Source organism: Eulemur rufifrons, chromosome 10, assembly GCF_041146395.1.
Source record: "Eulemur rufifrons isolate Redbay chromosome 10, OSU_ERuf_1, whole genome shotgun sequence".
Lineage (NCBI taxonomy): Eukaryota > Metazoa > Chordata > Mammalia > Primates > Lemuridae > Eulemur > Eulemur rufifrons.
Genome location: NC_090992.1, coordinates 15457825 through 15471789, shown reverse-complemented (window position 1 = coordinate 15471789; position 13965 = coordinate 15457825). Strand labels below are relative to the sequence as shown.

The 13965-nt window shown below is 50.4% G+C and overlaps 1 protein-coding gene across 5 annotated transcripts in view; it reads left to right on the top strand.

The window, feature by feature from the left end:
- The window catches only part of KCNIP1 (potassium voltage-gated channel interacting protein 1), a 304488-nt gene extending 303242 nt beyond the window's left edge, over positions 1–1246 (top strand). For 4 of the 5 annotated variants that reach the window (XM_069484216.1, XM_069484220.1, XM_069484217.1 and 1 more), the window contains one exon: positions 375–422. In XM_069484216.1, coding sequence (XP_069340317.1) covers positions 375–422 — 48 coding nt within the window. Of the gene's footprint in view, positions 1–374 lie in introns of all 5 variants that reach the window. The other variant, XM_069484218.1, reaches the window with a different exon arrangement.
- Positions 1247–13965: the final 12719 nt, after the last annotated feature.

Here is a 13965-nt window from a genome sequence, read left to right as displayed (position 1 = left end):
GGTTTGGCATTGAAGAATTGGTCAATATAATTAATCACATTAATAGAATAAAAAGAAGAAAATGTGATCATCTTAGTAGACTTGGAAAATTGATAAAATACAATTGCCCAGAGCTTCTTAGAAGAGGCAACTTGTTGTTTTACTAGAATATTTGTTTCTTCTGAATTCCTCTTTAAGGCTAGCGGAGGTGCCTCTTGCTTTGAGTTGATCACTTTCTACGTCTCCACCCCTTGCTCCTTTTTTCCCATGCCCTTGTGGAGTTCTTTCCACATAGGATGAGAAAAGCTTGAGATTTGCTCACCAGAGTGACAGAGCTTCTCAGGGAGGAGCCTCAGAGAGTTCTAAACACCCTCTTTTCCCTCTTCCTTCCCCAGGATGACAACATCATGAGGTCTCTCCAGCTGTTTCAAAATGTCATGTAACTGGTGACGCTCAGCCATTCAGCTCTCAGAGACATTGTGCTAAACAACCACCTTAACACCCTGATCTGCCCTTGTTCTGATTTTACACACCAACTCTTGGGACAGAAATACCTTTTACACTTTGGAAGAATTCTCTGCTGAAGACTTTCTATGGAACCCAGCATCACATGGCTGTCTCTGATTGCCAGCTCCTCCTCTTCCTTCTTCTTGAGAGAGACAAGATGAAATTTGAGTTTGTTTTGGAAGCATGCTCATCTCTTCACACTGCTGCCCTATGGAAGGTCCCTCTGCTTGAGCTTAAACAGTAGTGCACAATTTTCTGCTTCCGTGACCCCAGCCCACTGCCTCCAAGTTGAGTAGATCTTGATGAATCTAGAAGCAAGAGGACCTGAGCCAAGTGCACACCATTCTCTGATGGCCTCCCAAACCAATGTGCCTGTTTCCCTTCCTTTGGTGGGAAGAATGAGCGTTATACAGAACAATTAGAATCTACCATAACCAGATTGGGAGAGCCAGAACCTAACACATATGGGAAAGGACTGGATTATTAAGCATGGCATTGTCTGATGACCTGAACTGCCCACGTCATTTGTTTCCAGAGACAAGGACCAATAGTTCTCTCACAACTAACATCTGTGCTGGTAGTACCAGTCCCTTAACATGCCCAGGAAGGGAGCCATTGCCCAGTGGTCCATACCTCCACTCCATTCCCTGCTTGAGCCCAGCACTGCATGTCCCTCCCAAAAAGTCCAGAATGCCTGCAAATTGCTGTAATTTTATACCATGTTCTGATCAATAAACAGAACTATTTCTTACACTCTCAATCATTTCTTCCATGACTCCATTGGGTAGGAGAGGTAAGTTGTGAAAAGCAAAGGCCAGTCCATTCATTTGGCATCCAGTTATTAGTACAGTCAGCCCTTGGGATACAGGAGGGATTGGTTCCAGGAGCCCCGCATACACCAAAACTCAAGAAAAATACTCGAGTTCCACAGTTGGCTCTGTGGAACCTGTGTACATGAAAAATTGGCCCTCCCTAAACACAGGTTTCACATCCTGTGACTATCATATTTTCGATCACATTTGGTTGAAAAAAATCCGCATATAAATGGGCCCACACAGTTCAAACCCATGTTGTTCGGGGGTCAGCTATACTTATGTTATGCCAGGGTTGTGCCAAGCAGTGACATCATCCTTTCCAGCCCCCAAGCCATCCCAAGCAAACATCCAATTCAAATGCAAATAAATACTGTGACCACATGCAAATACAACTTCAAGACAAGATCCTTCACAACACCTTTCTTCTAACAAGATTTCCACTCCTAAGACCCTCTAATGTGGGAGCCCCTTGTGGTGTGGATGGGGATGCAGAGATGAAGAGGCTGGAAGGACCCCCGCTGAGGGACTTGGAGTCCAGAGGTGGATCAAATGGCTTCGGACTACATCCAGCAAATAATTACTTATGTTGAACATTGTGGGTCTTGGTTTCCCCCTTTGACATCATATTAAAAAAGATTAAGAGGTAACAGTAGCATTCTTGGAAGAAAAGCAATTTACTGAACTCCTATTATGTGCCAGGTGCTACACTAGGGACTTTATTTACATTATCTTATTTCATGCTCACAGGAGAACATTCCAGAAGGTAGAGTCCTGGTTTTACTGATGAGGACATTGAAGCTCAGAGAGGTAAGGGGACCTGCCTTAGGTAGCACAGCTAAGAGACAGGGACCCCATAGAGATTAATCTCTTCAGACTCTATCATAGAGCTTCCTACTAGGGGGATTCTGCCTCACCCCAAAGAACTAAGATACTTCCCAAAAATCTCATCATCTGTATATTATTCTTTGAACCCCTGTAACAGATGAGGAAACATGCAGAGAAGGGGAATGTCTCGGGTAACCACGGATCACTAGCATGAGCTGGCCACCAAAACATCTGCGTTTGTGAAATACTCCCACTAGGATGGCCATTATGGTTGCCTCTCACGTTTGGAAACTGTAGGAGCTGCAGGTCTGTTCCCCTGTTTGGGCTGCTTGGCTGCAGCCCCTAAGGCTGCCAGACATGTGGCTGGTCTCCAGCAAGGCATCTACTTAGACCCAAGTGGTGGATCTACACTCACAACCCTTCCCATGCGGGGTCTGAACCTGCGTCATGAGGCTGTACAATGTCTTGGCCGGTGGTTCTCTACCCTGGTTACACATCAGAATCATCTGGGGAACTTTGAAAATGTCCCCACCACAGACCAATTGAAATAGAGTCTCTGAAGGTGAGCCTGGGCCTCAGAATTCTTTAGAAGCTCCCAGGTGGTTGTAATGTGCACACAGGACAGGGCTAAGATGGGGAACTGACCACATCCAGTGCTAGAAATGGAGCACGTGGTCTGAGCCATCCCCCTGGCCACAGTGACTGATGCAGGAGTCGGCCTGGGACCTAAGCCAATTCAAACAGCATGACTCGCACAATTTGTGCAGAGAAAAATGTAACAAAGATGTTCTCTCTCCTACTGGACATGAATGAGAAAACCTGTAGCCCTAAGACATGCTGCCAACTATTTAGAAATTCTAAGAATTTATCTGCTAACCAATGGCCTAATAAATCAGACATCACACAAGGCAAGGCAGAAATACTAAAAAAAAAAAAAAAAGAAGCTAAGCCCTTGATGATATCATTGATCTGCTGAATCAAGCTGCACCTGAAGCTAGACAGACCTCTGACCTTGTCAGATGCCTGTGTAAGGTCTAGGCCAGTGTCTCTCCACCCTGGCTGCACAGAATGACCCTGGGAGCAGAGAAAGGGAAATTTTTTGCAGTGCCAGATGCCTGGGCCTTATCCCAGGTGAATTGGCTCAGAGTCTCTGGAGGTGCGGCCCTGAGCACCAGCATGCCGTAAAGTCTCTCCAGGTGATTCCAATGTGCACCGAGGGCCGAGAACTCCTGTTCTAGATCAGAGGAAGGGCTTGTGCCCTTCTCCCTGCATCAGCCAGACCACAAGTAGGAAACCAACAGTCCTGAGCACACAGCACTGAGAGAAAAATCAGCAGCTGGGGACAGTCAGAGAGAAGTCAGGGTGGAAGGAGGATTCAGAACTGACCTTCACATGGATCACAACAGAAAGGGACGTGGTTGTCCCGGTAGGTATGGGGGAAGGACATGCTGCAGCAAGGAGAGCCTCCTGGCTCCCTCTCCAACTTGTCCTCCTGGAGGGATCCTCTCCTCCTGAATCGCCCAACCAGTTCTCACCATCACACCGGCTGATGGGGACTCACCGTGCAGCAGGGGCTGTGGCTGTCTTGCCCATATCCCCTTGGTGGGCGGGTGGACTCAACTGCCGCCAACCGCCTCTGACCATCACAGGCAGAGCCCAGCCATGACAGCCTGCTATGCTTAGCATACCTGTCCCCTCCAAACCTCATGTTGAAATTCGATCCCTGATTTGGAGGTGGGTCCTAATGGGAGGGGCTTGGGTCATGGGGGTGGATCCCTCATGAATAGATTAATGCCCTCCCTGCGAAGGGTAGCGTGAGTGATCTCATCTGGCTCTATTAGTTCCCTCCAGAGCTGGTTGTTACAAAGAGCCTGGCACCTCCCGCCTCTCTCTTGCCTCCTCCCTCACCATGTGATCTCTGCATGGCCTCACCTCCCACCGTGAGTGGAAGCTGCCTGAGGCCCTCACCCAATCTTGAACTTTCCAACCATAATCATGAACCAAATAAATCTTTTTTCTTTATAAATTACCCAGCCTCAGGTAGTCCTTTATAGCAACATCAATGTACTAAAACACAGCCTGCTCTGCCGCGGGACAGGGCAGGCCAGAAGCGCCAGGTCATCAGCAGGTCCTAGAAGTAGCCCTTACCAATGACTAGTGAGAGGTGGTCAAAAACCCCAGATCCCACTCCTCTCAGTAGGAAGAGCTCTGTGGTCCTTTCTGTGCTGTCTTCTGACTTCTGGATAGGACTGAGCCCTGACTGCCCACAGCAGCAACCTATGATGAGTAAGACTGATATTTACGACCTGCGTTCCTAAACCTCATATCCTAGTGGGAGGAAACAGACAACAAATGAAATGGTTTTAGATAAAGTAGCATGAAGAGGATAACTGTGTGACATGTTGGAGAGTGACCAGAGTGGCCGGTGGCAGGGGGTAGGGGAGGGGCGCTACTTTAGACAGTGAGGAGAGTGAGGCTTCTCTGAACAGCAGTCTGCAGAGCTTGGCAGGAACTCAGGCTCTCCATGGACAACATCTACTTGAGTCTCCCACAACCTCCGAGACAGGTGTCTATCCTGGGAACCTACTTTTCAGATGAAAATAGCAATGCCCAGAGACATGGAGGGACTTGCCCACAGAGCTGGAAATGGGCCTAGAAGTCTGCCAAGCTCCGAAATCCATGCCCAGCTTTATTTCTTAAAGAGTGTGAAAACCATTCTCCATCTATTCCTAAAACTAGCTCTAATGATACACAAACACCAGGAGGTGTTAGGAAACAGCTGTCATGAAAACTATTAGTAAAAAGCAATGAAAACAAACCCATGAATCCAAGCCAAACTACTTTCCCTCGAAAGGCAATAATGCCGAGTCCATGTGCAAATAGGGCCATATGGGTTTCTCGCAGGAGCCGAAATAAGCGTGTCCTTCCACATCAAAATCAGGCCCAACCTAACAGGCAGACTTGGCAAGCTTTGCACCCTAGTCCAGTGCCTACCTGGGGACCAATAAAATTCAGAACTCAAAGAGTCGGGGTGCCAACCCCACTGGAATACCCTTGAGATTCTGAGGAGCTGACTACACTCCCAGTTCTAGGAACAGAGCACATGGCCTGGGGCCAGGCCAACCCTTACCTCCCATGCCCCTGCCACAGTGACGGCTCAGAGGAAGGCATAAAACCTAACCTTGTCCAAACAGCATGGAATATTGAGGCTTTTACTGAGAACAATGAAACAGAGTTGGTCATTTTCCTCCTGGATGTGAATGAAAAAGTGCATAGCCCTGGAACCCCCGGGAAACCATTCTGTGACCTGCAGGGAAGCCAACCTGTAGATGAACACCAGAGATCACAGAGGTCAAGGCAGAGGAATGCAGAGAAATGGGCTCCTCAGTTATATCATTGATCTGCTGGATCAAGCTTCACCTGAAGCTACATTTACCTCTAGTGTCGTTGGTTGTATGTATCAATAAATATTAATAAATTCATTTTTTTATTATTTAAGGCAGTTTGAGTTGAACTTTCTGTAGCTTGCAACTTGACACTTTCCATTAAGAAGCCTCATTGTCTCACCCTCCCTGGTATTTTTTCTGGCCCATTCATTCCCAGTAGAGCTCTTCCAGCTACATCACATCACTCCCCACTCCCCGCAGGAAGCCCCAACCCAGCCCTCCTTCCCCCAAAGCCCAGTCAGGGCCCCTTATCCAGACTAGTGGAGGCAACAAAAAGAGGACCCCAACCGTATTTCACCGTTCCCCCCAGCGTGAGCCACATTCAGCTGGTCTTCTCCTTGGTTATGCCTAAAGGGGCCAAGGATTTAGTGGCAGGGAGTTGGGAACTAGGAGTATCCAATCCTCCCACCACCTAACCCCAACCCCACTTCCTGCCCAGCCCTGAGGGCCAAAGACCCTCACTGTTCGTGCCAATGCAGAATAGGCAAGTGCCTGGGGGAAAGTCAGATCATTGTGGATTCCGTGGAGAAGAGCGAGAGAGGACACCAAAGTGGCTAGTCATCAAGAATGAAGCAAAAGGAGGAGTGAAGAAGGCAGGGAGGTGTTCGGGATGCAGAGGGGGAAGGAAATAAATGAGCTTATGAAGTCCTTACATGGTAAGTGTCAGCCCACTGGGATGGTTAATTTGACGTGCTGATGTGAGGAGGCCATGGGACCCAGTTTCTGGTTAGACACCAGTCTAGACACTGCTGTGGAGGAATTTTTTAAATGAGATTAACATTTAACACATGAACTGCCATGTGAGTTGTATGTAACTCACACTAGTTTTGAGCCCAGGGCCTCGTGAAGCATATGAAGACTCGATTCTCCGAAACAAATTCAATAAGTATGTCGTGACCACATACAACTCAAATGTAAAAGTTGGTTCTGGTGCTACATGAGTTGCATATAACTCGCACACAGAAAACAATAAAAAATAACAAATTTTTCATTAAATTAGAAAGGACTGTTTTGTTTTCAAAGTTTTTATCCTATTTTCATAATAAAACACCATGACCACAGGAGAAAAAATTTTTTTCTAGTGTGGCAGTCAGTGCACAAAATCAGTAGACTTTGAGCACAGCAGGTTACCTGACGTACTGTGGGTGGGCCTCGCCCAATCAGTTGAAGGCCCTAAGAGAAAGGACAGAATTCCCCAAGAAAGAAGGAATTCTGCCTCAGACTGCCTTGGGACTCTGGGGTCTGCAACATGTACTCTCTCCCGGGTCTTGATTTTAGACTCTCCAGTTTCCACAATCACATAAGCCAATTCCTTGATGTAAATCAATCTGTGTGTGTGTGTGTGTGTGTGTGTGTCTGTACACACACACGTGCATCCTATTCTGTTTCTGGAGAGCCCTGACTAATACATCCATTAAAGCCAACGTATGTCCTTCAGGGGATCCAAGTTTGGTTGAGGAAACACAGGGTAGAGGTTAAAGACAACTGTACTAAAATTAGATAATTCTAGATGGCCAAGAAAAGACTGTAAGAGCAGCTATCTGATGAGTAGCCACAGCCCCAGGTGACCAGAGGGACTGGCACCTCCTATGTGCCAGCACCTCCAGTATCGCACCCCACTTAGGGCCACAGCAACCCTCTGGCGTAGGAGCGGAAATAATCTCCCCATTTTCCAGACGGGGAGAGCTCAACAAGGTGAGGTCACTGACTCAAGGTCACACTGCTAGTCATTAATGGGCATGGAACCTAATTACGATAATGATAATGACCACAGCAACATTTATTCAGTGCTAATAATGAGCCAGACGCACTCTGAATTCCTAAATTATCTCATTTAATCATCACAAAAATGGTCCTATTTCATTTGATGTCCCGTTTTATCAACAAGAAAACTGGCTCAGAAGTGCTGGAGACGGGTTTCAGGTCAGCGAGTCCGATGCCAGAGCCCGTTCTGTGCGCACCCCTAGCCTGGCCACCGCCTCCAACAGCAGCGAAGGTGCTGGTCACACCAAGGGGCAGCACCCCTGAGGAGTCCAGTAGTCCTGGAAGGCTTCCTGGCAGAGGTGGGACCGGGAGGAAGACAGGCAGAAGAAGAAGACCTCAAGTAGGGGAGTGGTGCCCCCAAGGGCAGCAGCAGGCAGGGACGGGGTTTGAAGGGCGATGGGTGTGCCAGGACCTGAAGGTGACGCCACAGGGGGAAAGAGGCGGGCTCCCAGGGCATGGCCTTGGATGCCAGGCTGGGGAGATGGGCTGTCCCTGAAGGCGGCAGAGAGCCACAGAAGGTGGAGATGTCAGACGGAGCTGCAGGCTGGAAGGGAGGTGGAGGCAGGGTGCGTCGAGAGACCCAAACACGGAGTAGCTCCGGGAGGGACGGTGGGAACCTCAATGAGCCTCACCGTGAAGAACAGGAATCGATAGTAGGAAAATGTGTGCTCTCTTTGATTCTAACTGATGCTATTCGCTTCTGTGACTGTGCTTGCTTTTAGTTGTTTGATAAATATAGTTAATCAGAATGAAAAACAGGGATAAGAGCAAGGGTAACTCCATGATAGGCTAGGCTTCCTGGATGTGAGAAGCTAACAGCCTAGTCCTGCTTCTGTATATACGGCTTGCTGGCTTGGTGCTCAGCGTAAGTGGAGCCATGGCAGGCTTCACTGAAGTAAAGGAAAACAAGGCCCCGGGGAGGCGACCGCAAGTCACTTCCTGATAAAGGGCTGGAGAGTCCAAGGCCCTCCAACCAACTAAGTAGATAAGAAGAGCAAGACATGACCAGCGCATGAACGGCTTGTGCAGGGCGTGTGTTCCCAGTATCACTTGTCACCAAAAACTAGAAGGTATGCAACAACAGCCCCCTCCCCGTCGGAGACCCTCCTCTTCCCCTAAATGACATTAACTACAACTGGCGCCGGCGCGAAAAGCCCAAAGCTTAGAGTCAACCAGTCAGGAGCCAACGCGATCAGCCACTTCTAAAAGAGCAAATAAACTAAAGGGAGATGGAGTGCAGACCAGTGTGTCATGTGCAGACTAGTGTGTCGTGTGCAGACCAGTGTGTCGTGTGCAGACCAGTGTGTCGTGTGCAGACTAACGCGTCGTGTGCAGACTAGTGTGTCGTGTGCAGACTAACGTGTCGTGGGCAGACCAGTGTGCCATGTGCAGACCAGTGTGTCCTGTGCAGACTAACGTGCCGTGTGCAGACTAACGTGCCGTTTGCAGACAAGTGTGTCGTGTGCAGACTAACGTGTCGTGTGAAAACTAGCATACAGAAAAGTATAAAAGCTTAACCTTTACCCCAGGGCGGGGTCCTGGTTCGTGGAGCGGCCACTGCGTTGGCGCTCTGGGACTTGGACCCTAGCTGGAACTAGCCAATAAACTCCTTTGCCTTTTTGCAGCCTCAATGACTCTGCCTCTCTGTTCCTGGGGCCGAGGGAAACCGGCTCTAACAACCGCCCTCCTGGACGACCCGCGGAGGGGCTCGCCAAAAACAGGAGGAGGTCATGACGGGGCGGGAGCAGTGGTAGAGACCCAGGAGGGCACTGCAGAGCAGGAGGTGACCGATTGGTGAAGAAGGAGGCGGCGGGTGTGACTCGAAAGCGCCCCTGCGACCGCAGGAGGCGGGGAGCCGCGGGTGCTGTTCGCCGCCGCGCCGCTAGATGGAGCCAGCGCCCGCCGAATGCGCCGGGATCCGCCGCGGGGCCGCCCGACCCGGGGGCCAGCGAACGCCAGGGCCCCCGCCGCTCCGGACCCCTGCGCAGCCGGCTCGGGGTGCGACCTGCACGCGCACCCAATCCGCGCTGCAGGGGGCCGGGAGCTTGGTTTAATGATCTGCCACCAAAGCCTTGAAATTCACAATAGTTTGTGAACAAGGGGACCCACCCACCTTTCCGTTTTGCACTGAGCCCTGCGAATTATGGAGCATGTCTTGCCCAGGGCTTTCGGTTTCGGCACTTTCACGCCGTGACTCATTCATCCCTCCCACGCTGCAGGGAGACTGTGAGGCAGTGAGGGGAGGATAGGATCCCATTTTATAGACCTAGAGAACTGAGGTTCAAAGAGGTGAAGAGACCTGTTTAAGGTCGCGCTGGTCATTGGTGGAGCCAGGCCCGAAGCAGCGTCTGTGAACCCAGATGCAGAGTTTTTTCCCTGTCCACGCAAGTGGCTGCCAGTGGGGCCCTGACCAGAACACAGAGGCCGTGCCACACTCAGCAGGGAGCCTCCTTAAGGCCCACCTGTGCCTAAGGGTAGCTTAAGGTCGGCCTGGTGGGGACTGTGCATCTGGGCTCCTGCCCGGAGCCTGGGGTGGGGCTAGGGCAGGTGACAGAGCTATTCCCAGCGTCTCAATTTCTTCTGATTGAAAAATCGAGAGCAGTCAGGAGGACAAGCGGCCTTCCCAGCCCAAGTTGTCAGTCCTGGCTTCCGCCTCCTGGACAGACAGACAGCCACAGACGCGGGCCATGGAAGGACCTGCCCTCAGAGCAGCCCACTCCAGAGCCCCTGCACAGAGCAGGGGGAGGAATGAGGCCTCCAGACAGGAATGCAGGCTCCCCTCCTGCCAGCTGCATGCCCTTAGGCACACGGCCCTCTGAGCCTTGCTTCCGTCAAAAGTAGACTCAGGATAAAATTCTCAGGGTTGCTGCAAGCAGGGTTACATACTGAAAGTGCCTGGCAAGTTGCAGATACTCAGTAAATATTCCTGTATTTATTTACTTTTGGTTTGTGTCACAAAGGCAGCTGGGCTGTCTGCTCTGGAATCTCCCCCTCCTGAAGCTCAGAAACCTGCTCTGGGAGTGGCAGACTCTTGGCTAAGCACGGAGGGGGGCAGAGGTACTGGGAGGGTCAGAAGGCTGTGAGAAATGTGGTCCAGCAGGCCAGACCAGCCACCTGGGGGAGCCACTGTGGGTCTTCAGAGAAGCCTGCTAAGTGGCCTTCCACACTGGTAGGGGCTGCAGGGAAGCAGGGGCAGAGGTGGTAGGAGGAAAACCACGAAAAATAATAATACTCACACTGCCCCATGTGGTCGGTGCAACCCTGGCAGGTGTCAGCCTTCTTCTCCCAGCATCCTCATCACCCCACTTTACAAACAAGCGACTCACCCAAGGTCAAGACAGTGACACAAGGGTTCGACCCAGCCTCCTGATGCAGTGTTCTCCCCAGTATTGCAGAGTCAGGGCCCCAGAGCACGGGACAAAGGAGCAGGAAAGGCGGAATATCCCTCCCTGTTTCTCCATCTGCCAGACCCGCAAAGCTGGATGTGGGTGCTGGGGTTGGGGGTTGGGGCCTGGAGAACAAAATGTTCCCCTGATTCCGGACCCTGTGCCCTCCTCAGAGTATAGTTGCTCGGCTGACCAGGATGAAAGGTTGTCCTGGAGTCTTTGGAGTCAGAGAGGCCTGAACTCCAACCCCACTGCTGCCATGTACTTGCTGTGTGACCTCAGGTAAGTGACTCCACCTCTCAGGGCCTCTGTTTTATCTTCTATAAAACAGGGATGATAATACCTCACAGGATTACAGCCTCAGTTTCCTCATCTGGAAAATAGAAATATTAAGACCTTCTGCCTAAGGTTGTTGTAGAGATTCGATAATGTTAATCTCCCAGGGAGAGAAGGAGGCTGGGGGCGACTTGGGGCTGCATTTCATGACAGAGGCCACTGCAGGACCAGCCTGGTGCCTACTTCAGCATCCGCCCACCTGCCCGAGCCCCAGGCAAATCTGGCGCCCACAGAGCCATCAGCGTAGAAGCATTCCTGCTGTCACCAGGCAGCCTTTCAGGAATGAAAGTTGACACTTGGAATGGGGAGCAACATTAGCCAGGCCACACCAGTGATGGAAAGACTGAATTATCTGAAAGCTGGATCTGCGACAGAAACCCTTCATCCCATGATCTCAGAACTTGCGAAAAGCTCATTATTCCTCCTCACAACGGCATATACCAAAACACTAAGCGTCAGTAAAACACTAAGTAAAACCCAAGTCTCAGAGGCGAGGCTAGGACAGCAATTATTGAATCATGGGGACGAGTAGGGTATCTATCATACTACTGGACTTCAGGCAACTGCTTTTCCTCACTAAGCAAAAAGCAGGGGCTGCTGTGCATCCTGGGACCATGCACCCTGGAGTCAGGCACCTGGATTCCAACCCAGCCACTCACTGTCCTCCTGTGCCTCAGTTTCCTCATCTGTAAAGGAGGCTAATAAAAACACCTATGACTGTGGATTGTTTTAAGGATTAATACATTAACTATGATAATGCCCTTAGCAAAGTGCCTGGCACATAAAGAGCACTTGGTTATAAAAAAACAGAATAATAATGATCATAATTACTATCATTGCTGGTGGTGCTGTTCCAAAGTGCTCTGTAAGAAGGATCCCACGTGGTCTATAAGGGCTCGCAGCCTTGCTAAGTAGCAGGGTGTCATTCATGGCCTGCTGCTCACTTCCCGTCTGCATCTGTGCAGGCTCACGCTGCTTTCCTAGGACTCCACATGCAGCTAAACCAAACCATAGGCAGCTCCCCTTGCTGTGTGGCGTTCCCCACGTTCCTGCCCTTGTACACACTGTTCCCTCTTCCTGGAATGTTCTTTCCACCTTGCCCATAGGCAAACCTCAAGTCTCCCTTCAAGGCCCCATATAATTTTCGCCATGTCTGAGAAGCCTCCCTGACCCCGTGTGTGGCTGACTTCCCCTCCCACTTCAGCTTCCCTCTACATTGTCCATTCCGCATCCGAGCTCCTGTCCCACTGCTTCTGTGACCATGGTCCCCCCGATTGAGAGCTCCTTCAGGGCAAGGCTAACATCATACTCATCTCCCCCACATATGCCTGGTGGCTCACGCAACACCTGCACGTAGCAGGCACTCAGGAATTCTTTGCTGAATGACCAGATCTCTCACCAACATGCCTGAGATTTTTAACAACATGGAAAAGTGCACTTCCCTTGGACATCACGATAGAGTTGACCAACCTGAATGGCCCATTCCTGGCACCCGTCCTTCCCCCAGGTTGATAACTGGGCTTTCCATAGGGCCAGGCTTCCCCCCGGACTTCGGCTCATGCTCGAGGAAGATAAGAGGAAGCACGTCTTTAGAACTATCCGGAAGAGCTTGCACTGCCTGCTGGCCGCAGTTCCAGGTCCTGCACAGCGTTCTTTATGGGATTCCTGCATTAGGCCAGGAGCAGGCTGGGTGGCTCCTGACACCCCCAGCCACTGCCCAGAGACAGATCTCTAAACTGAGACCAGATCATTTAATCATGATGATGGAGAGGGTCTCTGTTATAACCAACCCTTGTGCCCTGAGCAGACCAGCCCTGACCTGAAGGTGAGGACAGTCTAGGGCCTTGTTTCTCAGATCCTCTGGACAGTTTTAGGAAAACAACTTTACTGAGAACACCACCACCCCACTCTATTGTTAGACTTGCTTGTTCTTTCTGTCTCTTTCTGTGATGTATGACTTGGCCTCCCCTAGGGAGTGGAATGAGATCAGGAACTAATATTTACTGAGCATCTACTATGCGCTAACCATTGTACCAGGAACATTATATATTGCAATCTCAATTTGTCCACAGCTACGGTGCAGCAGAGTGAGAAGGGGCACACAGGTCTGCCTGATTCTGCACCCTACACCACAGCACTTCTCCCCCAAAACTGACAAAAAACCTGACAGCCCATCGTGACTCCATGGTTAAGAGGGTGGGCTTTGGCATCAGCCCAGTTTTGGTGCCAACTCTGCCACTTGTTGGCTGTCAGACCTTGGACAAGTTACTTAACCTCTCTGTGCCTCAGTTTCCTTTTCTGCAGGCCACGGAGATGTTGCTCAGACCTCCTTCATGAGCACCTGCCTGACCACCTCACGGGTAAGGGCTCAGAGTAGGGGCTCTTCCTGCCAGACCCCAAATCCTTCTAACAAGTGACTTTTGCTTCCCACCCAATCTGTCCTTCTGCAGCTGTCAGACCCACACGACCCTCCCCTTCATCCTTCACAGACGTTCTGCCCAACAAATTCCTGGCGCCTCTAACCCCATCTTGGCATTTGCTCTTGAAGGACCCTGACTAACACAGGGAATTACAACAGCACCTACTTCACAGAGCTGTCGTGAGGGTGCAATGCAGACCACTCAGGACACACAGTGAGCCCAGCCTAAGAGCTGTGACTGTCGCCACAGATCTGTCTGTTGGCAGAGATTTACATGGTATTCCCTTGCAGACCCAAGGAAAATGTAGTTTAAGCCAAAGGGGGAGTTTCTCGTTTGCTGCAAGCCGGTTTCAGCCAGGCTACCAAAATTGCCTCCTTCAGACGTAAATATTTGCAGAAGGTCTGAGAGAATTTATTCAGGGATTAGCTTCCACCTTTGTTCAAAGAGACACTGGCTCCGCTGCTGAATGAACAAATTGTACAACCCG